The sequence below is a fragment of the Rhineura floridana genome, chromosome 2 (assembly GCF_030035675.1).
Source record: "Rhineura floridana isolate rRhiFlo1 chromosome 2, rRhiFlo1.hap2, whole genome shotgun sequence".
Lineage (NCBI taxonomy): Eukaryota > Metazoa > Chordata > Lepidosauria > Squamata > Rhineuridae > Rhineura > Rhineura floridana.
This window is the reverse complement of record NC_084481.1, coordinates 120,978,633-121,006,549: the sequence shown is the minus strand read 5'-3', so window position 1 is coordinate 121,006,549 and position 27,917 is coordinate 120,978,633. Positions and strand designations below refer to the sequence as shown.

The 27,917-nt window shown below is 39.6% G+C and overlaps 1 protein-coding gene across 10 annotated transcripts in view; it reads left to right on the top strand.

Annotated features, from left to right (window-relative positions):
* Positions 1-27,917, top strand: part of DENND2B (DENN domain containing 2B) — a 236,710-nt gene that overhangs the window by 123,817 nt on the left and 84,976 nt on the right. For 8 of the 10 annotated variants that reach the window (XM_061610355.1, XM_061610353.1, XM_061610359.1 and 5 more), the window contains 2 exons: positions 6,186-7,406; positions 11,796-11,932. In XM_061610355.1, coding sequence (XP_061466339.1) covers positions 6,186-7,406; positions 11,796-11,932 — 1,358 coding nt within the window. Of the gene's footprint in view, positions 1-6,185; positions 7,407-11,795; positions 11,933-22,640; positions 22,681-27,917 lie in introns of those variants that run through there. The other 2 variants (XM_061610361.1, XM_061610362.1) reach the window with 2 other exon arrangements.

The window sequence follows — 27,917 nt, the reverse complement described above, 5'->3', positions numbered from 1 at the left end:
AGGGCACTCCAGGCAGGGGTTTGCCAACCCTGCTTTTATATGGATATCGTTGCAGAGGATCCTTAGTCAAGCTTTACCAACAGCATATCCTAACAGTATCTACTCAGAAGTAAGTCCTGTTGAATTCCATGGGCTTAGTCCCTTAGTAAGTGTGTTTAGAATTGCAGCCTTCAGGGATATCCATCTTTACTCCTGAGTGCTCCCATGTAGCATCTCCACAACACTAGGCTTTCTTCCTACAAGGGCCTTCTGGTGACTGGCCTGGCCTGAGGGCACGTAAACCCTTCTTACTATTAGCAAACATGCTAGATTAAATGTTACTTACCCAGGTTCTCTAAGCAGGTGAGAAGGAATGATCCTATCACTTCAGCTGGACCTGGAAATACCTTTATTTAGCTAAGATTTCTATCTTAATTTCCAATGAGAATTTTTTAAGTGGTATGCTCCAAGCAACTGTGGTTGATGCTTAATGACATCACTGGGGCCCTCCTCCTATGACATCACTAAGGCATACCCTGTGACATCACTAGGGCCCGCCCCTGAAATCTCAGGGTTTGGGATACTTCTGATCTGGCAAGCCTAGTTAAAACTACATCATCCTCAGCAACATCTCATATCCAGCACCTCACATCTGAAGGGGCCAGGTAGACTAGTGTCAAGGAGCTACTTTGTTTAGAACAGTCTTCATTGATTTGGTGCCCTCCACATCTTGGACTGTAACTCCTGCCATCCCCAGGCAGTATGCCTAATAGTCAGGGATGATGGGAGTTGTACTACAAACATCTAGAGGGTACCAGGTTGTGGAAGGCTGGTCTAGAACCAGGAATGTGTGGGTGGATGGCACTTCTAAGTCTGTTGGGTTTACAAAGTGAAAAGTTCTTAGGACTATGATGTTCTTCCAGGCTCCAGGGTGACTTCTCCTGGCCAGATCTCGCTTGGGCTTTGATAGGTCAACAGTTAGCATTCATTTTGTCTGCCAGCTTAGTCCGCCTACCTCTTGCTCGTATGAGTGCTTGATCACCTGCTGTCTGATGCTTGTGTCTCCTGCTACCCACCCTATTAGTTCTCTAGGCTGCTTATGACCTAGCATTGCAACAGACAGACACCTGAAGCATCTTAATACAACTAGTTTTATTCACTTATCTTTAATATTTTCTCACCCCACTTTCCAAGAAAGAAAACTCATGGCTACTTATAAGGGCTTGGTAACAAACATCAACCCCATAGCATTGACTGGGTAATAGCTGAGTGTGGATGCCTCTCTGTCTGTACCCTCTTTGTTTGGAAATAGGAAACATGAATTGCTGTGCTCTTTCTGTCTTCCCAGCTGGTGAGCAGAGTAAGACACATCATCCTGCTGTACATTCTTGACATTTGAAGAATTCCCCCCCAGTACATTCCCTGCATCCTCCCCCTCCTCCATCTGCATTCATCTCTACACATTTGAATCCCACACGGTTCTTGCAAAGTGTTTTTTTTAAGCAAGTCTTTTGCTTTGCCTGTTTCAGGTGTTTTAAAGCAATTGGGCTCCTGCTTTTATTGATGGGGGTTGTATATAAACGGAATATTATTTCCCCACATTAACAATTTTCTTCCTAATAATGGCATCAGTTTTGTTTTGTAAAGCATTGTAGCATTTGTGAAAAGGATTTTTTCTCATCCTGGGAATGAAAGAGAATTGTATGGGACAATTATTAATTTGTCAATAAAGCAATGTAGAAAATACTGTTTTGGACTTTGTGTTAAAAAAAGAGTGAAAGTTAACAAAAAGTTAAAGGCCAAGCTGGAAATATTTTTCCCATGAGTCACAGCATAGGGGTAAGTGAAGCAATACAATTTCATGATAACCCTATGCCAGGCTTATGCTGTATGAAATAGGCAGTGTGGTCTTTTAATGGATCAACTTTTCTCAAACTATACAACTTTGCATAACAGAACAGGGTTAAAAAGGGGAAACCACTTCCTTGTGTGTGTCATTAGTCTATTGTTTCAAAGTTCTTTGACAGAGCAAAGGTAAACATTTTTAAGGTTGAGCTGTTCTCTGTCATCAGTGTTTGCAGAAAAGGTGTTGTGAACACATAATCAGATGATTCAGTGTTGAAATGTGGGCATCTACTTTAGCGACAATATTGAAATAGATTAAAATTTGTTTTGCTGTTCTCCCCCATTGCCACTTCCAGCCATCCGTGACATGTCTTCACTCATTTAGTGACTGTTGGTTCAAATATGTTGCAATCTCAAATGAGAAGTGTTACACAGCAAGTGAGAGGGGCTAAGTATGTTGAATTTAGATAGGATCATATCCTCTGGTTTGCGGTCCCTTTATACCACAGAGTGAATTGCAGCAATTAATCCAAAAGACAGAATCAATATGTTAAAAACATGTTCATGTTTATGTCTCTTGTTTCCATACTTTTGCCTCTGGCACCACTTGCATGTGGCCCTTGAAAGATTGCTCAGAGGGGAATACCAGTAGAGCACCCTGGGCTCTCTTTCCGTCCCAGGTGTTGCTCCCTTCCTACCGCACCATGGCCCTTGTGCCACAGGGAGTGCAGTGTGACTCTCTTACATGCCTTTCAGAGCTGCCAGCACTGATTAGGCTAAAGAAGCACAAAAGGGCCACTGCTGTGTCCCCCTCAGTGCTTCTCTTACCAGGCAACCCTGTGTTATCCCAAAAGCCACTGAGAGGGATATCGGGAGAAGGGCGTAGAGTGTAACTATCTCACACTCTGTGGAACCACAGGACAAGGCGTTTGAGTGAGTAGTGCTCCAATACCTGCAGGAAATGAGAGGCTAACCAAGAGGGCCCTGTAATCTCCCCATTTTCGTATGAGAGAGGTGCCTGAAGGAGGAAGAGGAGCACAATTCTTTTATGCTGCTTGTTATCCCACTGCTGTCTGGCACTTTCCCCATTAACAAGGGTGACAATTGGTGGGGTGGGGGAAGACACTGCAGATGGGAGGGGAGGAAGAGGAGCTGGCTTGCTCAGACATGTAACAACTTATAAGAAGCATTCTATTTTCTTCTTTGTTGTTCTGATTCTAGTTTAATTGGTATTATTTGAAGCAGAACATTTAACTGAGATAGTATTGCCACTTCAAACAGAAACAGCCTAGCATGAAAATATTAGTTGAATTTTGACTGGTGATGTATTTGTTGGTGCAGTTTTCCAATATCATATAATTTTATTTCATTTTTATAGCAGTTCAGTAAGCTAACATACAACATTTTCATTCTAATGGTATCCAGACTTTTGTTTAATCTAATCTTTTACCTCCTCCTTAATTCAGATGCTTTTTACACTTTTATTCATTTGTTTTGAGGCTGGTTAGGTGTTTGAATTCTCATAGCATACAACACTTCAACTGATTTTAATGAGCCACATGTGATGGTAAGGTCTGGAATCCGCCTACTTTGTTAATAGGATCTTGCTGATTTTGAATGAGCTTATACGTGCTTTTCCTTACCAGTGACTTCAAAGATGATAATGATGATAAACAGAACTAGTGTCTTTTGGTAAATAGAAACAACTGTGGGTCCTTGATTTTAATCCTTGCTGTTGCTCACTAGGTGACCTTGGACCAGTCACTGTCTCTCAGCCTAACCTACCTCACAGGGTTGTGAGGATAAAATCAGGAGGGGAGAGGACCATGTTTATATGCTGCTTTAAGCTCCGTGGAGGAAAGGTGGTATATAAATGTAATAATAAATGAAAAAAATAAAAATACAAAACACATTTAAAGTAGTGGCTGCAATTCAGTGAGTAATGTTGGGATTTTAGGACTTTATTGTTTTAGAGGGAGGAAGGGTAGGGGTATGGAAGAAGGTGGTGGGGAGGGGGAGGGGAGGTGATTGGGTGGGTGGGCACTGGGCAGAGAGAAAGCTCCTTTCCTTTCCAAAAGGAAAACATTGTTAACAGTATCATTATTTGGGGGGGGGTTCCTCCCACCTTTTTATTCTACAGCAGACACATGTAGTCTCCTACCCAAATTTAAACCAAAGCTGTCCCTGGCCACATCCACACCAGGCATTTATTCCATTTTAAACAGTCATAGCTTCCCCCAAAGAATCCTGGGAATTGTAGTTTGTGAAGGGTGCTGAGAGTTGCTAGGAGACAGCTTCCCTCCCCCCAGCTACAATCCCCAGAATTATCTGGGATGAGGGGGTAACTGGTTAAACCAGTCTGGCCACTGGAGCTCTGTCAGGGAAATAGGATGTCTTCTAACAACTCTCAACAGCCTTCACAAACTACACTTCCCAGGATTCTCTGGGGCAAGCCATGACTGTTTAAATGGAAAAAATGTCTGGCGTGGGTGTGGCCCCTGATCAGCCAAGCCAAACAGCTATTAGTCTGGCTTTTAGAACACTGACAGTTGGTTCTTACTGAGCATGCCTGTGCTATCATAGATTCTAATGTTAATTTTCTTAAATTAATTAAAAACCAGCAATGCATGTCTTAAACTTTAACTGCAGAAGATGACAGTCAGAATATGGGGCAAGGTCAATAATAGGATTGCATGTACTCTGTGAACATGGCTGATTTTTAAAATTAATTTCAACAAATGATGATACCATTGACAGAAAAGGTCCCACAGGGTTCTGGGTTATTTTACTCTTGTTTTAGACTTTGAACTCTGGATTCTCTCTGGGTGTTTTGTATATCACCATGAAAATTTAGAGGGTTGTTAAGCAAGTATTTCTGAGTTCAGGACTACAAGCTTGGAAGATTTTGTTTTGAAATGAGCTTATGGGATGCAGCAGAATGGCATGTGGTTTATTTTCAATTTAACATGGCGGAATGTGCAAAATTCATGCTGGCTATAGTATACAGCCACCTTCTCCCCCACCCCACCCCCAAAAAGCAGGTGAATTATTGTCTTTATCTTTTCCCACGTATTCTGGAAACCTACTGGATATAGTCCCTAAGTATGAGTAGGGCAATATTCTTATTAGGACCAGCTTAAACATGACAGAATAGCAAACGACATAATATTTCAGGCAGCCATATTATATTTTAGTCCATAAAAAACCCAAAAGTTACTGTAGATAATTTTATTAGGATCAGCCTAAAACAGGCATGGGTAATTATGCCTATCCAGATGCTGTTGGACTCCAACTCCCATCAGCACCAGCCAGCATGGCCAAGATCAGGAATGATGGGAGTTGGAATCCAGCAACTTCTGGATAACCACAGGTTCCCCTGCCTTCAAACTAAAACATCATAAAGTAGCAACATTTGGATAAAGGCATGTGTTTTTACAACATAGATTTTGGCTTTTAATTCTTTTGCCACACATATGAAGTGATGATGACTTGGGAAATACTTTTGCATTTGGTGAGGTAAGCAGGGAGCAAAATGGTGAATAAGATTTTCAAATATTTGTGTTAAACGTGAAAAGGCAAAAAAGATACACCATCTCTGATTGTAAATATTGTTGCAAATATGACTTGAATAGAATTGTCTTGCTGTTCAATGGGCAGAATGGAATGTTTGACTCTTGTCTCATCTATGAACTCACTCAGTGATCTGAGGCAAGGTACTATCTCACATTTGCAGTACGGAGATAATACTGCTATGCCTTACAGGATTACTGAGATAATGGGTGTGAAGTGGACTGAACACTCAAAGGCATTAAATACATGTTAAGTTGTTGTCCATCAGAGTCCTCTATGACTCAACTCTACAAAATGGCTACTGGCATCTTCCAACCATCCAACTATGCCACAGCAAAGAATGTAACAACTGGTCTTGATAGTACACAAAGTACTGTATGTATGCATAAGGAAATGGGTTCTCCCCAGTCTATGTATATAGGAAGGAGTAAAACCTAAAAGTGGACCACCAGTCAACTAGACAATTTGTCTTGTACCTCCTAGGCTGGCCTGCTAGCCTCCAGGAGTAGTGGAAGACACAGTCCCATCACCAGTCTTGAAGTAATATTCAACTGCCAGTCTGGTTGGCTTCTGTACATAGATGGGGGGCACCATCATCTCCTTTACTTCAGGCAGCAAAAATGTCTTTGCCAGCCCTGCCTGGGTACCATGCATTAAAGGGGAAAAAAATAAAAGGCTAGTACAGACGTGCATTTTCAGAAATGGTTTGGCCCATTTAGAAAACAAAAGTGTTGAGTAAATAATGTCCAGGTAGTCAGGTAGCTGATTAGTATTTTTCTTCTCACTTCCAGGTGTCAGTCAGTCTCCCCACCGCCTCTTCTGTACCAACCAAGAAGCCCAGCTTATCCTCTCAGTGACAGTGAGGACTCCTGCCACTCCAGCAGTTTCACCAAAGTTTCCAGCTCCAGGGTCCTCCTCAAGGATCGGACTAACTGGGGAGTTTCCTTGAGAAGCACCTCCACTTCTCCCTCAGACACTGAATCTCCAAATCACCTCCTCAAAGCTGTCAGCATTGGCTGCTTGGATAAAAGGCTCTCTCTTTTCCAGACCGAAGATCAAAAGGAGGCCCCAAAGGAGGCTCAAGATGGAGAAGCTGTAGGCAGTCGTCAGCTTGCCCGGAGCACTCTCTCCTTGGGCACTGCAGTGAACCTGCGGAATCTGTCCCTCAGCAGGGTCAGCGTTCATTCCCAAGCACTCGATATCAGGCAGAAGATATCAGAATGGGAGTGCCGGAAAGAGCCTTCTCCTAGGATGAGTGTATGCTTGGACAAGAGGGATGTTGGGGATAGGTCGGGGAGTGAAACCTGCCCTAGTATGTTGCCTTCTCCCTGCAGTGAGAAGACTTTTGACTACAAAGGGTTCCGGAGGATGAGCAGAACATTTTCTGAATGCTCCTACCCAGAAACGGAGGAGGAGGAGTTTGTGGACAGAGATTCCTGCCACAGGTTTGAAAAGAGGCCAAGCAGGAATGAGTCGTCAAATGCTTTCTTCAAGGGGAATGTGAGGAAAGAGAGTTCTGCTGTGCTAAACAGAATACAGAAGATTGAACAGGCATTAAAAGAACAACCAGGCAGAGGTCTTCCTCAATTGCCAAGTAGCTGCTACAGTGTTGACAGAGGAAGAAAAAAGTCTGTGACTTTGGGTACTGTGGAGGGTTTGATTGAAAGCACAAATAATAGCAAAGCAGGGAATGTTACCTGTAGGAATAATCCAGTGATACCCACTGAGACTGAGAAAACTAGTAAAATACCACAAGGACTCAATGCTACGATTAGTCCTGTTGGTCCTAACCTGCTTCCTGAGAGCTTGGTGAACACAGCTGTAAACCCTGTGCCCAAACCCAGACGCACCTTTGAGTACGAAGCTGACAAGAATCATAAAAGTAACCCAAGCAATGGCCTACCTCCTTCACCTCTGGCTGTTGTTCCTCCCCCTCTTCCGTCAACTCCTGCACCCTCTGTCACCCGGAGACAGAAAAAAGAGTCACGCTTCCACAGAAAATCCCCAGATAGGTAAAGATGGAAAGTTTTGTCATATATTCTTAACTATTGTGGAGTAATTTCTGCATAACAAGATGCATCTCCTTTTAAGGTCATACTCTTCAGATAAGAACGAAAGCTTAATTAGGCCACCGCTTTTGTGCTGTAGAATCAATGCCTTATGTATCCTGCTAACCAAGGTTTTGTCATGTGTAGAGGGACAAAGGACCAAAAAGTCTTCTAACTGACAAAGCTTGCCAGAGGAACTTTTATTTTACCAACAAACACTATGACAAAAAAAGATAAATGAGAATTGTAGTATACATTCTGTGGAATTGGGGAATTCTTAAATAAGGAGCATCTTTGTTATTACTTTTTATAGCAATTGTGAGTCTACATTGTAGAATGTGCTTTACTGCTTTTATTTTTTTTCCCAGTAATCCCATGAAGTGGGTGAGGTCCAAGGCCTTCAATGAGCTTCATGGCTGTGTGGATTTGAACCTGTGTCTTTCCAGGTCCATTGCTCTGCTCTACAAATTATTTGTGCTGCAGAATATAATGTGAGCCGTTAAAATTAAGTTCACATTGTCAGCATTATACACAGTTTTCCTAAACAGCCATTGGCGCTTGTCTCTGGCAGGTTTGCCATACTGGCATCAATTCATGCTGAGTGACCCTGGCCTATATGTATCTTTTTCAAGAACAGACGGGATACCAATTCTCCTGGCATTATTTCCAGGCTGCATTTACTCTGCACTAGAAAAACCAGCCAAAAATATATATATTCTGCAGTCATGTAACCCACATTCTGTAATCTGTAAAAATCACACAAATAACAAAAGTGGATGTGCATATTTTGTACAATTTATTCTGCTTATGCTTATTGTAATCAAATTTTAGAGATGTCCTCTAGCTTCCCAAAAGGATGGACATCCAACTTCTTATGAAGAAAACCAACTGTATGTAGGATACTAACCCTACAGAGGCTCAGACTCTAACTGCAGTACCTCCAGCAGCCATCTAACAAACCCTCTCAAGAGTGCTTCCTTGCATCCCACACTAGGATGCAGATGGACCCTCGTCCAAATATTAAATATCCATACTCTTTACCATAGTTTTGTTCATTGAGCAATGAGCTATGCATAGTAGTAAACCACTATCTTTTAGACCACTGGCAATCCTACATCTGGCTTCTGAGATATAGACTATTTTCACAGCCATAAGGATCAGAGGCTTACTTTTTAATTTTTTAAAAGGTGATCTGAGATTCTCAGGATGCTGAATTGTGAACCCATTAACAACTTCTGTGCTTGCACAGATTCACAGAGTGCACACCACTCTGATTATGTCTTCCATCACATCGCAGAGCAACAAGCAAGGGTGCTCTTGGGGAGCAAAAACAATAATGTTTAAAGCAGCCAGTATCCAGAAGTCTTAGAGGAGATGTGTGTATGTGACACAAATCCAAGGCAAAAAAATAAATAAAATCTGAGGCAAAACTGTTGGTACTGAACTGGTGGCTGGAACATTTTCAGATCTTGATTTTGTACAGTTTCATTTTACAATTGCTGGTGAGATTTTGACTCTGATACTGATTACTCTAATAACTTTGTACATAAAATTCAACTTTTGCTTGAAGAATGTAGACTGAAGTTATATACACTTGGAGCCACAGAGCTCATTGTTTGAGAGGAAGAGATTTCCATTCCTGCAAGGATTATTTTGTTTTTGCCAGTTTGCTCTCCCTTAGCTATAGCCCTTTGCACTCCCTCACATACCATTCCTGAAGGTCCACCAAGCCTCAAGAGTAGCTCTTGAGGTGTGCAAAGAAGCTGCAGCAGGAAGGGAGTGAAAGAGCCCCATTGTGCAAGTGGAATTCTGCTTACAGTTCTTTGGATCCAAGCCATTGAGCTTGGGATGTATATGGATGTGTACAAAGAGTTCTTGTAAATTATTGTAAAGTGGAAGAAACAGCTAAGCATATTTTGAATACACTTTATAAATGGAATGTTCCTGGGTACTGTCTCATTTTTATTACTAGTGTAATGTCAGAACAGCTTAACCTGTTAATTTCTGGTAGGTGGGAGAGGTTTAAGAGAAATGATCTTTCAGATTTATTATCATGTTCTAAGAGGCACTCGTTTCTGGTGTTGTTTCATGGTAATTAGCATGGTTGCTTTTCAGAAACAAGAGACGTAGGTAGCTTAGATGTGTATGAGTGTGTGCATCCTTCAACCTTGCTCATAATCTCAGCAATGGCAATCAGTTTATTTTGAGGTTTTTAAAATAAACTTATTTTACTGATAATGTTTGTTCAGAAGTTATTGGTTGACCATAGAACACAGTGCCACAAGTTTTGGAAACCCTTGTCTTAAACAGTGACAGAATCCCATAATGTTGCATAATGTAACTACAATGTCTTTGGTATAGAAAAGGAATGAGCAGAAAAGTTAATGTAATGTTCACTGCCACTGATGTATGTCCCATACTGTTCTGGCTGAGGAGTACACAAATGCTGGATGAGACCTGAAATGATGGGAGCAGGAAGCAGGTGGTCAACAGCTAACAAGTACGAAGGAGAGAAAGGCATGATCTCCAGGACTTTGAAGAGGGCCAAGGAATCACAGACATTGCTCTGATAGAAACTGCAGCTCTTAAGTCAGGGCTGGGGTGCCTGTGGTTCTTCAGATATTGGACTACAGCTCCCACCATCCTTGATGAATGGCCATGCTGGTTGGGGCTGATGGGAGTTAAGTGTTCAACAACATCTGGAGGACCAGTTTCCCGAAATTCCTGCCTTATCTCTTTTCATCCTTTTTGTTTTCCTTAAGTACTAGACCATCCCTAATGATTTCTCAAGTCCTATCTTTCTGTTGCAAGCTGGAAGGTTCTCAGAAATTCAGAGATGTGGCTTGAAGTCCATGGTCCAGTATCATAGCTGAATAGCAAACTCTAGCATGGACTTCCAAAGAAGCTTGGGGCTTTAGGTAGCTGGTACTCTAATAAGAAAGACTGTGCATGCTCTGTGACTCTCTGAAAAAGGTGGGTGTGGTTAGCTTGAAATGGCCTGGCAGGCCAACATCTGAGGCCTCTGAGGTGATTGGGACCACAGGCTGGATGTTTCCCACCACTGGCATACAGATACAGATAGCCAAAACTTACTTTAGTGTCAAAGAAAGAAAAAACCAAGTGCAATTCCCCTGTAGTATTCCTGAAGCACTATGGCAACATAACATGTATTTGTGTAACCGGTCCCCACCCCAATCCCTAGTTGTTGTGTGATCACTTTGTGAAGGATATCCATGAGCATGATGATGTTGCAATTGAGTCACTGTGTGTTTTCTCATGGGCCATTACAAAAATTGCAAAACAAAAAGGGGGAAAAAAGTAGTCTGCTGAATTAGTCTGTGTTGGCCTGAAAATCACGTCATGATGGTGGAAACCCTTAATAAACTTGTGTTTATTTTTTAAAAGTTTATTTAATAAAGAATACACATAAATAAAACAAAGTCCATGTGTGATTCAATGCACTGACACATCTCCCAGTGAAAGCAAAAGCAAATAATTGGAGCAATCCACTTGTGCCAGCATAACCCAATATGTCTCTATTCTCTCTGCCCCACTCCAGGTCACAGCCCTCAGGTTTCAAAGAAAAATATATCCCTCACCTCTTTCAGGTCTCACAACACCAGTCAGGTAGTCAACCAGACATTCCTCTGTATCACTGAGGCAGCATGGTTCTGTTCCAAGAAATGAAAGGATTCAATAAATTGTGCCGTATGGCATAAAACTTGTCTGGGTCTTCTCTGCCTCTCAGGACCCTTAGGTGATGAGTTAGCCTTTTAGCCAGTGCAATAGTCCATATGTTGTGGTACCACAGGTCCAAATCTAGCCCCTCAAGCGTCTTCCACTTCTGTGCAATGGACAGATGCTTGGCTATTAGCAAAAATGTTTACAACGCCTTAGAATGAGCATCCAGATTATGACGCTTGAATACATTTAAAAGATGTGCTTGTCTTTATTGAGTAAATTGTGGTTATGGCAAAAGCACAGTCTAATAAATCACATGTCACATGGATGGTATTTCACTGGTGTTATACATAAGTAATTCAGTGTTTTGTGTATTTTCTAAATGTGGTGAGATAATGTGGATATGTCTTTAGATTTGATAAGGACTGGAGCTAACTTTAACCAAAAATCCAGTTGCCATCTTGTTCTTCTGTTTAATCAAACAAACCTTTCAGAGTATCAGGCTTGCATGAAAGCACCTGTGCAGCATGTGAGGGGAGGGACTCAGGGAGAAAGAGCATATGATTGTTTTCTGCTTCTTTTACCTTAAAGCTGGATAACATTGTGTCAGCACTGGGCTTTAGACACATTAGGCAATCAGAAAATTATTCTGTTACATTTCCTCCATTCTAGAAAATCATTTGAGTTTGAGGATGCTTCAAGCCTCCAGTCCGTGCACCCTCCCTCCCCAAGTGAGAATGGTACTGAAAGCCAGCACAAGTTTGGATCTAAGAGCACTTTAGAAGAGAATGCCTACGAAGACATTGTAGGTAAGAACCTGTTGCAGGATACAAACTAGCTGCTTGATGTTGAGCAATTGTTGTCATGTAGTGACTTGTTGAATATGTGCAAGAGCTCTTGGTTGCTGCCTGCATGAAGTCTTTAAATGAGGGGTAAATGGACTGATATATCAGAGCAAACACGTTATTCACAGACTGTAAGCAGGAGGTCTTGATTCCTTTAAATCTCACCAAGTGGTCTTATTGGAAACAAACTACTTGGTCAGCCATCACTGTGTTTTTCAGGGACTAAATCACAGCTGGTGAAAGCTTTGGCTGGGGCCACACAGTGGGGTTAGAGAATATAGAAGGAAAAATAGATGCAGAGTTTGTAAAACTATACAATAGCAGGGTGGTTCTTGTAGGAATTAGTTGTTGGCTTATGCTTAGGGGGTTTCTGTGTAACAGCAGCTACCTTCCCCAGCACTCCCGATCTCCTTTCTCTGCCAGCAATATAATTTTTTAAGTTCATTCTTCCCCATTGCTGACTTCTGACACCTACAAAGAACACTGAGCTGCTATTGCAAAAAAAAAGAAAGAAAAAGAACATTTCATACTCTTTCTTAGTTTCATATATTGATCGAAATCATTATATCCTTGCTATTAGTATAAATCCTATGGAATATAGGCTAAGAGTGAAGCATTTAAAAAGATATATTAATGGACAGTAGTTAACTGGCATCTTAGAATATCGATCCATTGGCATCAGCAATAACCTCTTTTCTTAACTTTCATGCCTTTCTCCTCTTTCTTATTTTTTAACTTTTCTGGAGCAGTAATTCCCAAATAAACGATACACACCAGATACTTTTCAAAAAGTGGTTTAGTGGAGAATGGCTGTATCTCAGTGGCAGAGCACATATTTTGCATGTACAGGGTTCATTACCTAACATCTCTAGGCAGGGCTGGGAAAGACTGATCTGAAACTCTGGAGACCCACTGCCAGTTAGCATCGACAATACAGGGCTTGATGGACCAGTGATCTGACTCAGTATAAGGTAGCTTCCTCTGTTTCAACAAACAAACAAAAACAAGGCAGTTGAAGTCTCAATTATGAAGAATTGTCTGACTAACTATTATTTGTAAATGATATATAACTAGTGGCTTTGGGAAGAAAGAACTCTCTGTGTATGATTTGAACATTAGCCTTCAGATTACAGTCATATTTTATCTTGCTTTTCCAGGTCACTCCAAGATGTTTCTAATATATTTCACTTAAATAACTAGCTGAGTTACTATATGTAAAAAGCTTCCCCTTCCTAATTATAGAGTTGTGTCTAAGAGTTGTGGAAGCTCTGTCTGATTTTTGGGTGATTTCCCATGTCATATTCTATTTATATATAAGATTTTTTACTTCCCTTCGCTGCAAGATCAAAGGATCATGAGTACTCTGAATATGCCTTTGTTATAAATGTTACTCATTTGGAATATATAACTCATAAAACTTTTCTTCTCAATCTATGGTATCATGAGATGTCTCAAGTGGCATTTTCACCCTGTGGGTTTATATTGTATTTATAGGGTTATATTTATACATACCCTCCACAATTGACAGGACGCTCTGAACACTGAAACACAATTCCTCATGCCTATGTTCTTCATGTACATACAAAAGGTAGTCACGGGAGGAGGGATGAATAACTATTTCAGCACATGACATTGCACATGCAGTGCTCTTGCTCCATGCATGTACAACCAAATAGATTGTCATAAGTGACAGTCTGGTTATACTGGCATGCTCTTAGTCTGGGACAGGCAAGAAGGCTGAATAATTTTGCACTTAAAGCCAAATTTATCAAATTCGTACTTTCTGAAACAATATGAGAACCAAAACACAGACATTCTGTGCAGTTATCCAAATTTTGCGATGCAGTTCTCCAACCAAGTAATTTTTTTTAGAAATGCATATACTAGGGGAAAGTGTGGACAAAATGAATATATTTGTGAGAATAACATACAAAATGCCTAATATTTAGATAAATTGCTTGTAAAAATGTGTACATTAGTCAACACTGCACACAAAATGTATTTCTTAGAATAAATTTGCACTAAAATGCTGAAGAATTTGAGGATTTTTTAAAAAAATTGCAAATTGCTGCAGAAATGTGGAGAACCCAATTTAAGATTAGAAAAACGAGAAACTGAAAGAACCAAAACTGACAGATCATTCGATCCCTACTGTGACGTTGCCTTGATTACATTGTCTCAGTTAAAGAGGAATGTCAAGGTGGAAGTTATCTAGATTGTACCATTCTAATGCATTGGTTCTGTGTGGGTATTGGAAATCCTAAAACTGCCCCACCTAAACCTCTGTGTCAAATGACCATGTCTTCCTTAATATATTTCTCTTTTTTATAATTTAATTCAAAGTGCACAATAAATTTAGTTAAAAAGTGATACATAATAATGGTAAGAAGTATTAATATACATATATCAACTCATATTCAACACTAATATACCTAATTTATCAATAATTAAACATAAAGTTTAACATCAATAATACCAATATCAATAACAATAAACCCTACACAAATGTTAAGAACATTAAATCACTTCAAGTAAAACACGTGGCTGAGCAGCATCCTGTTCTTTGAAACAGATCTGTTCTATTTGACAAAGAATCAGCTTCTAATATTTTGCAGTCTTAGGACACAGGTAAAAAATATGATTCAAATCTGCCTGTATACTATGCCACTACCATGAATTTTTAACTCCCAGATATTTTGCTCAGCCCGTATTTTTAAAAATTCATAATGTGGATTGTGGTACCTTCTTGCAAATCCATTTCCATTCATTTTCTGATATTGTCCTTTATAACTTTTGTTTCAATTTCTCACATTATGCAGAGGATTCAAATCTATCTGTATAATAGAAATTCTCATAATTTTGCTCAAAATTCCCTTTGGTATATTTGAGATTACTTCCTCAAAGTCTGTGCAGTTCCTAAACTCCTTAAGCAGACTGTTCAATCATAATGGTCGTTGAATCTGAAAATAACAACCAGAGTTCTTGACGCATTATTTTAGATATTTAGAAAATTTTAATTTCTTCCTAATTAATCTCAAACTCAGCAGTTCTTTCTTACTGCAGTGCCATAAAACAAAAGTCTCTTTCTCTGTGTGTGCAATCAGGAGATGTAGAACAAAATAATCACATCAGGATCTTGGTAGACAATTGTTCACTGTAAAAAATGTCAGTTATGATTATAATAAAAGTGTACATGCAGGGTTTTTTAAATTACTTGCAAAAATTGTATATTATACATTTTATCTTTCAAATAATTTTTGAACCGAAATTTAAAAGTGTACATGCAACTTGTTTAAATTTTCCTGGGCTTCTGAAGAGGGCAGTTTATTTGTCTAACTCTAATTCATAGCCTCTTTTGAAAACCTTCCCAATATGAAGCTTTAATTCTATACTTGCTTTTCTGGGAGCAAAGCTTATCCCACATACCAAGAGTAAACCCCATTTATTTAGTAGGACTTACTTTTGAGTAGACATGGTTAGGGTTGTGCTGTAAATCAATGGGACTTCTGAGTGAACATAGCAAAGGGTTGTGTTTGTGTTGTAAATCTTTCTCTCCCCCTCCAGTTCTGTTTTTAAAGCAGTTAGGCAGGGCTTACCTAGGTGTCACTGCTTTTATTTGGCAGGAAACTAATACTGATTTTTTTTTAAATGTTCTGCAGTGACCAAATGGTTTTGACAATAAATTATTATAGTATAGGATTGCACTATAAATATATTTACAGGGTATGAAAATAATCATCATTTTTGACAGTCAAGCTTATATAAATATTTCTTCATACTATGTCTTGATATGTATCTGATTTTGCACTATAGTTGTACAGTATTATTTCATCTACATTTTAAGTGTGCCCTTCTTCCTTGGGGTGGTCATGGTCCCTCTCTGTTGTTTTCACTCTGAGGGGCAGATTAGGCGGAGAAATGGTGAGTAGTCCATGGTCACCCAGTAAACCTTGTAGCTCATTTCCATTTTAAAATTTAATTAAAATGATTTATATGTAGGCAAAATTTATGAAGCAATGCAGATCCACATAATAAATTTAAAGCACATCCAACTCACATTTAGAGTGCATGACTTCCCCCAAAGAATCCTGGGAAGTGTAGTTTCCCCCTCACAGTTATAGTTCCCACCACCCTTAACAAACTACAGTTCCCATGATTCTGTGGTGGAATTCATGTGCTTCATATGTGTGTTGAATGTGCTTTAAATGAATGGTGTGGATCTGTCGTAGGTGTACTGGGAATTCATTAGTGAATTGAAAAGAACAATCTTAAAATATACTTTTTTAAACAGGAGAAGGGCTATAAGTTCAGTGGTGGGGCATATGCTTTGCATGCAAAGGTCCAAAATCCAATCTCTTGAAGAGACTGTTGCCTGGAGAGCCAATGCTAGTCCATGTCATCAGTACTGAGCTAGATGGTACCAAATGGCCTGACTCGGTATTAGGCAGATTCTTTTGTCCCTAAAAGAGGAAAGAGACCCAGGGGCCACAGTGACCCTGAAATTTATTTATGTATTTTATTTGCAACATTTATATACCACTTTGTTGTAAAAAAAACCCTCAAAGCTGTTTACAGAAGGAATTAAAACAGTGAAATTACTGACAAAAAGAGAAGTATTTAAAAACTTTCAAAAATAATAATACCAACAATCAATTAAAAACAGATAAAAAACATATTAGTTTCTACATACCTGGGTAGGCTTGTCTAAACAAAAATGTTTTTAGCAGGTGCTGAAAAGACTACAATGAAGGTGTCTGCGTAATGTCTATAGGCAGGGAGTTCCAAAGCGTAGGTACTGCCACACTAAAGGATTGATTTCTTACAAGAGCAGAACAAGTACTATGTGGCACCCATAACATGGAAAGCACACCTTGAACTTGGCCTGGTTGCAAATCAGCAACTAGTGCAGATTTCAGAGCAGAGGTATTATGTGCTGATAGGGTCTCACTCATGTCAGCAATTGTGCCACAGCATTCTGCATTAATTGCGGCACCTGAGTCAGGTTGTGCTGCATGGGGATTTCTGTGACCTTTGTTGACTGGCTGCCAGAATTTTTTTAGTTTTGGTTAGGAACCCTGATTGGTTGTGGGATGCTGAGTTTTCTGTCTTACTCATAGAAATCTGGTTGTGGTTGGTATGGTATTGCATTTAGGAAATCATCATTGTATTTTTCTTTTTCTATTTGCATTTCATTCCCTTACATCCATAGAAGCAACAACAGTGTTTCCATGTGGTCAGCTCAACCCCCTTAAACCCACTGATGATGTACCTTGTTGTTTTCATGATGGTTTGTTTCTTGCCCAATAATGGTAAAAGAGAATTCATGTACTGGGAAGTGTGGCTGCAAGTGTTGTTTCCAAGCTGCTGCCTGTGAAGATAGACCAAACCATGTGTGTTTTCTCTCTGTCAATTATTACTCACTGGAATTGGGTTGGCTGTCAAAGTGAGTTTATAGCAGCCCACAGGGGAGACAGAAAAGGGTAGAGAATCTTCTTACTCTTACTCATTTCTCAAACCGCTCTCTGCAGTGAAGGGTAAAGAAGTTTGGAACAGTCATATTAAAAGGTAGGGGCAGGGTATTCCAGGCAGAGGGTTGCCAACCCTGCTTGGTTATGGATATCTTTGCAGAGCTCTCTAGTCAAGCATTACCAACAGCACAATCCAAACTATAGATCATGGGTGGCCAAACTTGCTTAACGTAAGAGCCACATACGATAAACTTCAGATGTTTGAGAGCCGCAAGACATGAACAAATATTACACACACGTTTTTATTGTTACATGCACATTTTGTTACAAAACTTTTATATAAATATTAAGAAATATATGTACGTAATAATATTTATTCATGTATGTAGTTTTTAAACTGTTAATTTGTATTAGTTTCAATAATCACAAGGTACACATGTCATATATATACCAAATGTTTTCAAAATCCTGAATGATTATTGTTTTAATTGAGCATTTTGCCTGCAACATCAGCACTGATCTGGGAGATACGCCTCTCTGTAGTGTGGCATGAAGCTGGTGTTTGTGCTATTAGTCGCTGAAGTTTTGTGTTATTTGGATCTAACACTGCAACAACTTCAGCTATATTCTTAACAAATTCGCCATCAGAATATGGGCGGTTAGCATGAGCAATATTCCATGATATAACAAAACTAGCTTCAGTCGTTGTATCGGCTTCCTTACTGAACGTTGTCAACAGTGTCTGCTGGCTATTTAGTGATGATTTTAACACAGTTAACTTGTTTTTCCGTAATTCTGATTTAGGTGGATAATCAGACAAAAAGTTTTTGTGATTTGTTTCATAGTGGCGTTTCAAGTTACTGGCTTTGTAATGACTGAGTGACACATTGCAGTAAGACTCAAAGGTTTACCTCCTTTAATGGTGAATGCAAAATCTTCCTCTCACTCTGAGTTAAAATTTCTGTTTTCATCTTCATACTTTTGCTTCTTACAATCCTCCTTCACAAAGTTTTCACAGACAATTCTCAAAAAATTATATGTCAAAGAGCCACACATTATATGTCAAAGAGCCACATATGGCTCATGAGCCACGGTTCCCCCCCCTGCTATAGATGTACTCAGAAGTCTTATTGAGTTATATGGGGCTTAGTCTCTTAGTAAGTATGTTTAGAACTGCAACCTTCAGGGGCATCCATCTTTACTTCTGAGTGCTCCCATGCAACATCTCCACAACACCATGCTCCTTTCTTCCTGCAATGGCTTTCTGGTAACTGGCCTGGCCTAAGGGCACTTCCCTTCTTGCCAGAAGTAAGTAGGCTAGATTATATGTTCCCTACCCAGGCTCCGTCTTTTAGCTAAGATTTCTAAATTAATCCAGTCAGAGAAATGTTTTTGTTTTAATTGTATGCTCCAAGCAACTGTGGTTGATGATTAATGTATCATGCTTAATGACATCACTAGGGCCCGCCCCTGAAATCTCAGGGTTTGGGATGCTTCTGATCTGGCAACCCTACTCTGTGCATTGGTGCCCAGGGGTCTTACTCCTTTTTAAAAAAAGATAAAATGACAATATATTGTGACCAACTCACATAGGACAATTGTTCTCATTTATTCCTGTTTTTAGTTATGTTCTCAGATTATATGGCAGTAGCTAGTTAGAATTAGTATTGTGACAGTATCGCCACAAGGCCAGGGGAGCATTGTTAAATTGACTGCATTTTAGGTGTCTTTCTACAGAAATACTAGAGGTTACTTAAAATAAAGCAAATCGAAGTCCATTATAAAAGGAAAGACCTTTAAGAAGAGCAAAGCAGTATCAACAGTTTAAATGCACTACGTAATGGCACACAATCTTCTATAAAGGGAAAACTTTTTGAAATGAAAATGTTTTCACCTGCCTCTGAAAGATGGACAGTGATGGGGCTGGAGTGCAGTGGTAACTCGTGAGGCAATTCTTTCTGAGGCTCTACTCTATATAACAATTCAGGCCATTTATTCTAAAGAAAGAGAAGTGTCATATATACAAAAATGGTTGCTGTACCCTATTTCACTTAATTATTTCATTCTTCTGGGATAATAGCTAATACTATGCCCCAATTATTCTCAGATTGGGGTATCCACTGCCTTGATAACCCACAAAATAGCCGGGTGAGGAAGCAGCTTGATGTTTACCTGGTTGTGATCCTAACTTTAGCTTTGAAAAAGTCCGCCCTAATGGTGTTAGTGTGCTCCGTCTTGGCCACTTGAGCTCTTCAAGCTAAGACAGCTGTGACAGTTTGTGGGAGGTTTTCTTTCTTTATCCCACATTTATTCATCCTCCACTTCCACAACACTCTCTGTTGCTCCTGTGGATGTGTGTTTGCCTGGCTCTTGCTGTATGAGTATCCAGATTACCCTGTTCTTAGTTTTGGAAGTAACGTTATGTGACTGAGCAGCTACTCTTCACACCTTCATTAGTATTGCTACCCAGTTACATGATTGCTGTCGGCAGAGCTGCTGTTGCTTGTTGTCAGCTCTCTTCTCTCATGCCAGGCCTGGACATGCCCACTGACAGTGCTCATGCACAACTGTATTACAAAGAGAACATAAATCCACTAAAAATGTGCCAGCGTTTTCCAGCGCTTTGTTAAATAAATTGTATCTAACTTTCTTTCAAATTAATTAAAGGTAGTGAGGTATTCTTTACCCATACTGACATTGTTCAGCATTAAATGCAAGTAACATCCACATGTTATACAAGTGTCAGGCAATTCAAGCATTCCGAAGAAAACTCCTCGATATGATTATCAATATTATATTTGTTAATAGGCTTCTTGGTGCCACCCTGCTGCTTTTCAATTGCATAGAAAATTTAGCTACATCCACACCAGACATTTAAAGCGCTATTCCACTACTTTAACAATCATGGCTTCCCTCAAAGAATCATGGGAACTGTAATTTGTTAAGAGTGCTGGGAGTTGTTAGGAGATCCATATTCCTTTCACAGAGCTACAATTTGCAACATTCCCTGGGAAGAGGGATTAATTGTTAAACCGCTCTGGGAATTGTAGCTCTGTGAGGGGAACAGGGGTGTCCTAACAACAGTCAGCACCCTTCACAAACTACTCTTCCCAACCATGACTGTTAAAGTGCTTTAAATGTATAGTACAGATGTGGCCTTAGCTACAGAACAAATGCGATGATTAGTATGCCTTTTATCACAGAGGTTAGAGCTGAAATGCTAGCAAGCGGAAGCAAGCTCTGGTGTAAAGTAGAAGATTGGTTTGACTGGATTTGGCAAGTTCTGTACATTGTTGACCTCACTCACAAGGTTACAGTTAGAGATGGTTGTGAATTAGTGCGGAAAATGAGGAAGTTTATTCTAATTGCAATACATATTGTTTTATTTTGACATAAGCAAAACATGCTAGCCAAGTTACTATTTTTTAGGAAAAGGATATAATTTCATATTGTCTACTTCTTATTTGTTCGTAAAACTATCTAATTTTGTAAGTCTCCTCCACTCAATTTTGTTCTAATCTGATATTTACAGTTCACTGGTTTAGTTCAAAATATTTTCTAATAATAAGAAACTTGGTTTGGATATCTCAGTCTAAGTGTATTTGACTATATTGCTAAATTAAGTATCAGCAGGATATCTTTGTAGTTGCCAGTGGGGGGGTCTACTAGTTTTCAACTAAAATTCACTGCAGAGTTTGTGTTATCAGTGTTAGTTTTCTAAAATACAATAAATTTTAGCTGGTGTTAACTGGTGAAATTTTCACGTTTGAGCTGCAGCCCTGAACACACTTTACACACATTTCCTGCCTAGTGTGCCCCGTCCCCCCATAATCTATCATACTGGGCCAAGTTCAAGGTTCTGGTTTTGGTATACAAAGCCCTATGCATCTTGGGACTAGGATACCTGAAAGATTGTCTTACTCCTTGTATACCCCCTTATATACCCAGTGGATTACTGCACTCTGCGGGTGAGGGCCTCCTGCAAATACTATCTTATCAGGAGGTCCGTTCTGCACAACATAGGAAGCACTGACACTTTTGAATTCCCTCCCCTTAAATGTTAGACAGGAACCATCTCTGTTATCATTTCGGCCTACTAAGACCTTCCTCTTTCAACAAGCCTTTTAAGTAGAGACCTTATCCCGGTCTGCTCTGTGTTTGAATTGCTTTTAAGATGTTTTTAAAGTTGTTTCTTTAAAGCTGATTTTAAGATGTTTTGTTTTAATATGTTTTTTAAAAATGTGTTGTTTTAATATGTTTTAAGTCTTTTGTTTTTAAGATGTTTTAGAGTGTTTTTAGTGTTTTGTTTGCTGACCTGGGCTGCTTCTGGGAGAAAGGACGGGATGTAAATTTAATAAACAAACAAACAAACACCACTGATATAAATTTATACTGAAAGGTAAAATGGGAAAGAGGTTGTAGTTGGACTCAGTCTCTTGTTTCCATCCCTAAGAAGAACAATATTGCCAGTGGGAATGTTTAAATATTGTTTTATTATAAAGTCAGACATGAAACTGTAAGGGTTATAGTCTGATCTAGTTCCAAAAAGTCCCCACTACAGGCTACAGGTGTTTTCTTGGGGGCTTCTTAGTCCATTTTAAGCAATGGTAGCTTGTACTCTGGTCCTAGAGGCAGACTTTCTATTGTACAACCCTAACCAAACTTCTCCTGCATTTTCACTTTTTAAAAAAACATTGGCTCCGTTGTACATACTAGAGATAGTCACAAATGCTTGATCTGAGTCCAAAAATTTTCTCAAAGCTCATGAATATCCAGAAGAAGGATTTTGGTTTGAATCCATTTCTCTCTTTTTTAAAGCATGTTTTTGTTAGATGCTCAGGAATAATTTATGAAGTTAACTCTGAAATCTGAGAAGAGCTCGAATTATATGATAAATGAATTGGAAACATTTTATTGTTTTAAGATTAGCTTGAAATAAAAGGTGACAGCCACATACGATGACTTTTTGAGAAATTCAATAAGAACAGAAGAAATGAGCTGCATAAAAAACTACTGCCATTCAATTGAAGCCTGAAAGGAAGTCTAAAAAAAGAGGAAATAGTGCTATTTTCTTTAATATTGATTTACTGACATTCAAATATATGCAGATTTAATCAATTGATTAATCAGCTAAAACTCATGTGATTAATCAACTAAAATTTCTTTAATAGGGTGACAACTCTATTCACAGTGCAAGGAGAGATTTCCTAAATGACTCTTCTGGAGGTCACTGGAGCGCCCATGGTATGCAACTCATGTGAATGTCATCCTGAGAATTACTTGGTTACAATAAAAGTAGACCTTCATTGACCCAGTGTAATTTCTCCACCTTTAAAAAAAAATCCTGCATTGTTATGAATGCAAACAGCAGACTGAAAATATTTTACTTTCATCTTTTTCAGTCCTTGATGATCGAGACTAGATTTGCATTTTAAGTTTTAACTATGAACATGCACCACAAATACTGAATTATTCTAGAGAAAAGTACTCCCTGGGCTCCTGGCAGGATATTTATTTATTTATTTAATAATACTAAAACTCATTGTTAGTAGCCCTGTTCACACAATACATCCAAGTTATGTGAATGTATGTATGGGGAGCAGGTGAGATCTTGACTGCTTGCCCTGCTTCTGACCATCTTGTGTTTAGCCAAAGGTCTGAACTAGGGTTGCCAGGTCAGAAGCATCCCAAAACCTGAGATTTGAGGGGCAGGCCCCAGTGATGTCATTAAGCATGATACATTAAGCATCAATCACAGTTGCTTGGAGCATACAATTAAAAAAAATATCTGATTGGAAATTAAGATAGAAATCTTAGCTAAAAGATGGAGCCTGGGTAGGGAACATTTAATCTAGCCTACTTGCTTTCAGCAAGAAGGGTTAAGTGCCTTCAGGCCAGGGCAGTCACCACAAGGCCACTGCAGAGACAAAGGAGCCTAGTGTTGTGGAGATGTTAGATGGGAGCTTTGGGGAGTAAAGATGGATGCTCCTGAAGGCTGCAATTCTAAACACACTTACTAAGGGATTAAGCCCCATAGAACTCAACAGGACTGACTTCTAAGTAGATATAGTTTGGACTGTGCTGTTGGTAAACCTTGACTAGGGTTCTTCTGCAAAGACATCCATATCCAAGCAGAGTTGGCAACCCCCTGCCTGGAATACCCTGCCCTTATCTTTTAACGTGGCTTCTCCAAACGTTTTTACAGATTTGACCCTTTACTTAGGAAAGAGGTCTGAGAAATGAGTAAGACTAAGAAGTGTCTTTTAAAATTGTTCTTTTCAATTCAGTCTTGAATGAACATCATACCTAGGGCAGATCCACACCATTCATTTAAAGCACATTCAACACCCATTTGAAGCACATGAATCCCACCACAGAATCATGGGAACTGCAATTTGTTAAGAGTGGTGAGAACTATAACTGTGAGGGGGAAATGACACTTCCCAGAATTCTTTAGGGGAAGTCATGCGCTTTAAATGCGAGTTGGATGTGCTTTACACGTATTGTGTGAATCCACTTAATAAATTTTGCCTGCATGTAAATTGTTTTAATTAATTTTTCAAAATGGAAATGAGCTATAAAGTGTAGTGGGTGACCATGGGCTACTCACCATCTCTCAGCCTATCTGCCCCTCAGGATGAAAACAATGGAGAACCATGACTACCCCAAGGCATACTTAAAATGTAAAGGAAGTATTGTACAACCATAGTATGAAATCGGATACTTATAGGGACACAGCATGACAAAATTGGGTGGAAGTAACGAGTGGGGTACCACAGGGCTTGGTCCTGGGCCCAGTGCTCTTCAACATTTTTATTAACTACTTGGATGAGGAGGTACAGAGCATGCTTATCAAATTTGCAGATGAAACAAAACTGGGGGGCACAGCTAATACTGTGGAAGACAGAAAGAAAATTCAAAGGGACCTTGATAGGCTAGAGCATTGGGCTGAAAACAACAGAATGAAATTCAACAGGGATAAATGCAAAGTTCTACACTTAGGAAAAAGAAACCAAATGCACAGTTATACGATGGGGGATACTTGGCTCAGCAGTACGACATTTGAGAAGGATCTTGGAATTGTCGTTGATCACAAGCTGAATATGAGCCAACAGTGTGATGTGGCTGCAAAAAAGGCAAATGCTATATCAGGCTGCATTAACAGAAGTAGAGCTTCCAAATCATGTGAAGTATTAGTTCCCCTCTATTCAGCACTGGTTAGGCCTTATCTTGAGTGCTGTGTCCAGTTCTGGTCTCTGCACTTCAAGAAGGATGCAGACAAACTGGAACAGGTTCAGAGGAGGGCAACAAGGATGATCAGGGGACTGGAAACAAAGCCCTATGAGGAGAGACTGAAAGAACTGGGCATGTTGAGCCTGGAGAAAAGACCGAGGGGAGATATGATAGCACTGTTCAAGTACTTGAAAGGTTGTCACACAGAGGAGGGCTGGGATCTCTTCTCGATTGTCCCAGAGTGCAGGACACAGAATAATGGGCTCAAGTTGCAAGAGGCCAGATTTCGACTGGACATCAGGAAAAGCTAACTGTTAGAGCCATACGACAATGGAACCAATTGCTAGAGAGGTAGTGGGCTCTCCAACACTGGAGGCATTCAAGAGGCAGCTGGACAGCCATCTGTCGGGAATGCTTTGATTTGGATTCCTGCACTGAGCAGGGGGTTGGACTTGATGGCCTTATAGGCCCCTTCCAACTCTACTATTCTATGATTCTATGAAAATATTTATATAAGCATGACTATCAAATATGTTTATTATTTATACAACCTGTAAAGATATTTAAAGTGCAATCCTATGTTTGTTTACTCAGAAGCAAGTCCCAATGTATTCAATGGGGCTTACGTACCCTGAAGTGATAAGGAACTTGTTCTTTTAACAAGTCTTTTAAGTTGAGACCTTATCCCAGTCTGCCTCTGTGTTGGAATTGCTTTTTAATATGTTTTTAAACCTTTTCTTTAAAAAAAATGCTTTTAAAGCTTTTAAAAATGTTTTTAAAGATGTTTTGTTTTAATATATTTTAAAGTCTGTTTTTATGATTTTTAAAGTGTTTTTAGTGCTTTTGTTTGACGCCCTGGGCTCCTACTGAGAGGAAGGGCGGGATATAAACCAAATAATAAATAAATAAAGAAAAATAAATAAATAAACTTCATTCTTTTTTAAAAAAAATCAGTATTAGTTTCCTACATAATAAAAACTGTGATAAACCCTGCCTAATTTCTTTAAAAATAGGGTTGGAGGGAGAAAGATTTACAACACAAACACAAGTCTGCGCTATGTTTACTCAAAAGTCCCATTAATTTACAGCACAGTCCTAACCATGTCTACTCAAAAGTAAGTCCTAATAGAGTTCAATGGGGTTTACTCCAGGTACATGCTTTACTCCCAGAAAAGCAAATATTGGATTAAATACTTTCATATTTCATAGCCCAGGGTCTGACTTTTGGACAGAAGAGGGAAAAAAACGTTAAGCCAAATTACTTACGCAAACTGCAAAAATCTTAAAGCCACCATTTTCTGACATTGAGCCTAGGCATGCCTGGATCAACAAGTCACAACCCTGGCTTCATTGGCTACAATCCTGAAAGGGTGGGGTTACAGCCAGAGCTTTAAAAAGTTACTTTTTTAAACTACAACTCCCATCAGCCCCAGCCAGCATGGCCACTGGATTGGGCTGATGGGAGTTATAGCTAGAGCGGATCTGTAAAAAACAGTCGCGTGGGGGGGTTGACGTTTTGGTGTATATCTCTGGAACTAGACCACCTAGAAACTTACTTTTTTTTTTAAATTGAAGCGGAGAGTCCAGAGATTAAGGGGTGTTAGCCGGAGAGCCACAGGCCCCCCCCAAAACTGGATACTCCAGCCAAAACCCAGAGATTAAACAACATGGAGGCAATTCTGGCCGGATGTGAGAAAAGCAAGGGCGGGGCTGGAGATCTGGCATCCCTAGTCTGAACACAGCTTGCATACATACTACCAGGCCCGTGTATTTATTTAAAGGCCCTCAAGGCGGCTTACAAAAACACGAATATAACAACACATCATAATATATCAATACAATAATGCAATTCTCAAAATTAAATAACAAATAACATTATTAAAAGAAAAGAAAAAACATTTAAATGTGTCACGATAAGAGAACCGCATTCAGCCAGGTTTTTTATACTAGATATGCTCTGCTCCGGAGGTAAGACAGTCTCAGTTTGAAAGGACACAAACTGGCTGTTCTTCAGCTTTTTCAAGACCTGATCTTTGTGACTCCCCAAAACGCCGTCCTCCATATTGTAACTTAGAGACGAGAGACCTTTCATTTTCCTCTTGTGTAGGCTCTCACTTATTCAATAAACCTTTTGCAAGGCTCCTAACTACATGCACCATCTGTTTGTAGGCCCTACTCAGATCTGTGGCTGAACCTGTGGAAGTTCAGATCAGAGACATTGGCACAGTCCTTAGTTCTCCCCTCCATGCATTCAGTACATGCAAGAACTGGGTGTTGTTCCTTTGAACAGTTAGACACTGTGGAAATAAATCTCTCCTTGGATTGTAACATTAATTTGCAGTCCCCTGCCTTGAATATGTTAAGTACAGCATCTTATGGATGATCCCATCCCCTGGATACTTGCTTATTACAAAAGGAGTTTTTGTGCTTCTCTCAGAACAAGTTTCTGCAAAGGTGCTCCCACACTTTCTTCTGCTACTTTTTTTATCATGACAGAAAGCAAAAAAGAAAATATATTATCTTATGTAGTGTGAGGAGATCACCAGTAAAGCATCACTTTATATGTATAAGGTCCCAGGCTCTATATTTGGCATTTTTAAAATTAAAAGAATCATGAGTAATAGGCAAATTCAGTTAGGAGTATGGAGGGCTTGTGCCTCACTAGATTCTTGGGTCACAATCTGTTGTTGCTATTCATTGAATAAACCATGTAACTTTTCTTTTAAAAAAAAAACCCTTTATTTGAGGAATTAGCAAATTTTGCCAAGGGCTTGTCTTCTGTTCATCATCATGAATTTAGGAACTGTTGACTGAGATCTACTTGGAAGAGACTGGGGTTGGCATGGTTTGCATGTTAGAACAGATGCAGAGGTTCCCTACGGTAAGGCTGGGAATGGCTGAAGAGATGATTGTGAGTGTGTTACACTTTTGTGTTCCGATAAAATAGCTGAGTTGTGTGTGGGACTACTTCATATCATGCCATAATGTCATGCAAAGAGTGTGTGAAATCTGAGAGGAGTTATAACCCACCCTGCATGAAAAAGGAGGCTAATTCTTTCCTTGAGAAGTTAGCCCTGATCTATGATTGGCTTATCTGTAATGTTGAGATTTGGGGTAGGGATGGGGAGAAGGATCTCTTCCTCCACCTCTCTTTATGAATACTCCAGGAAATATGTCTATTTTAATAATCAATACTGCAGGCTGAGATTGTTAGAACACATTGACTAAAAACATCCATATGCGCAACT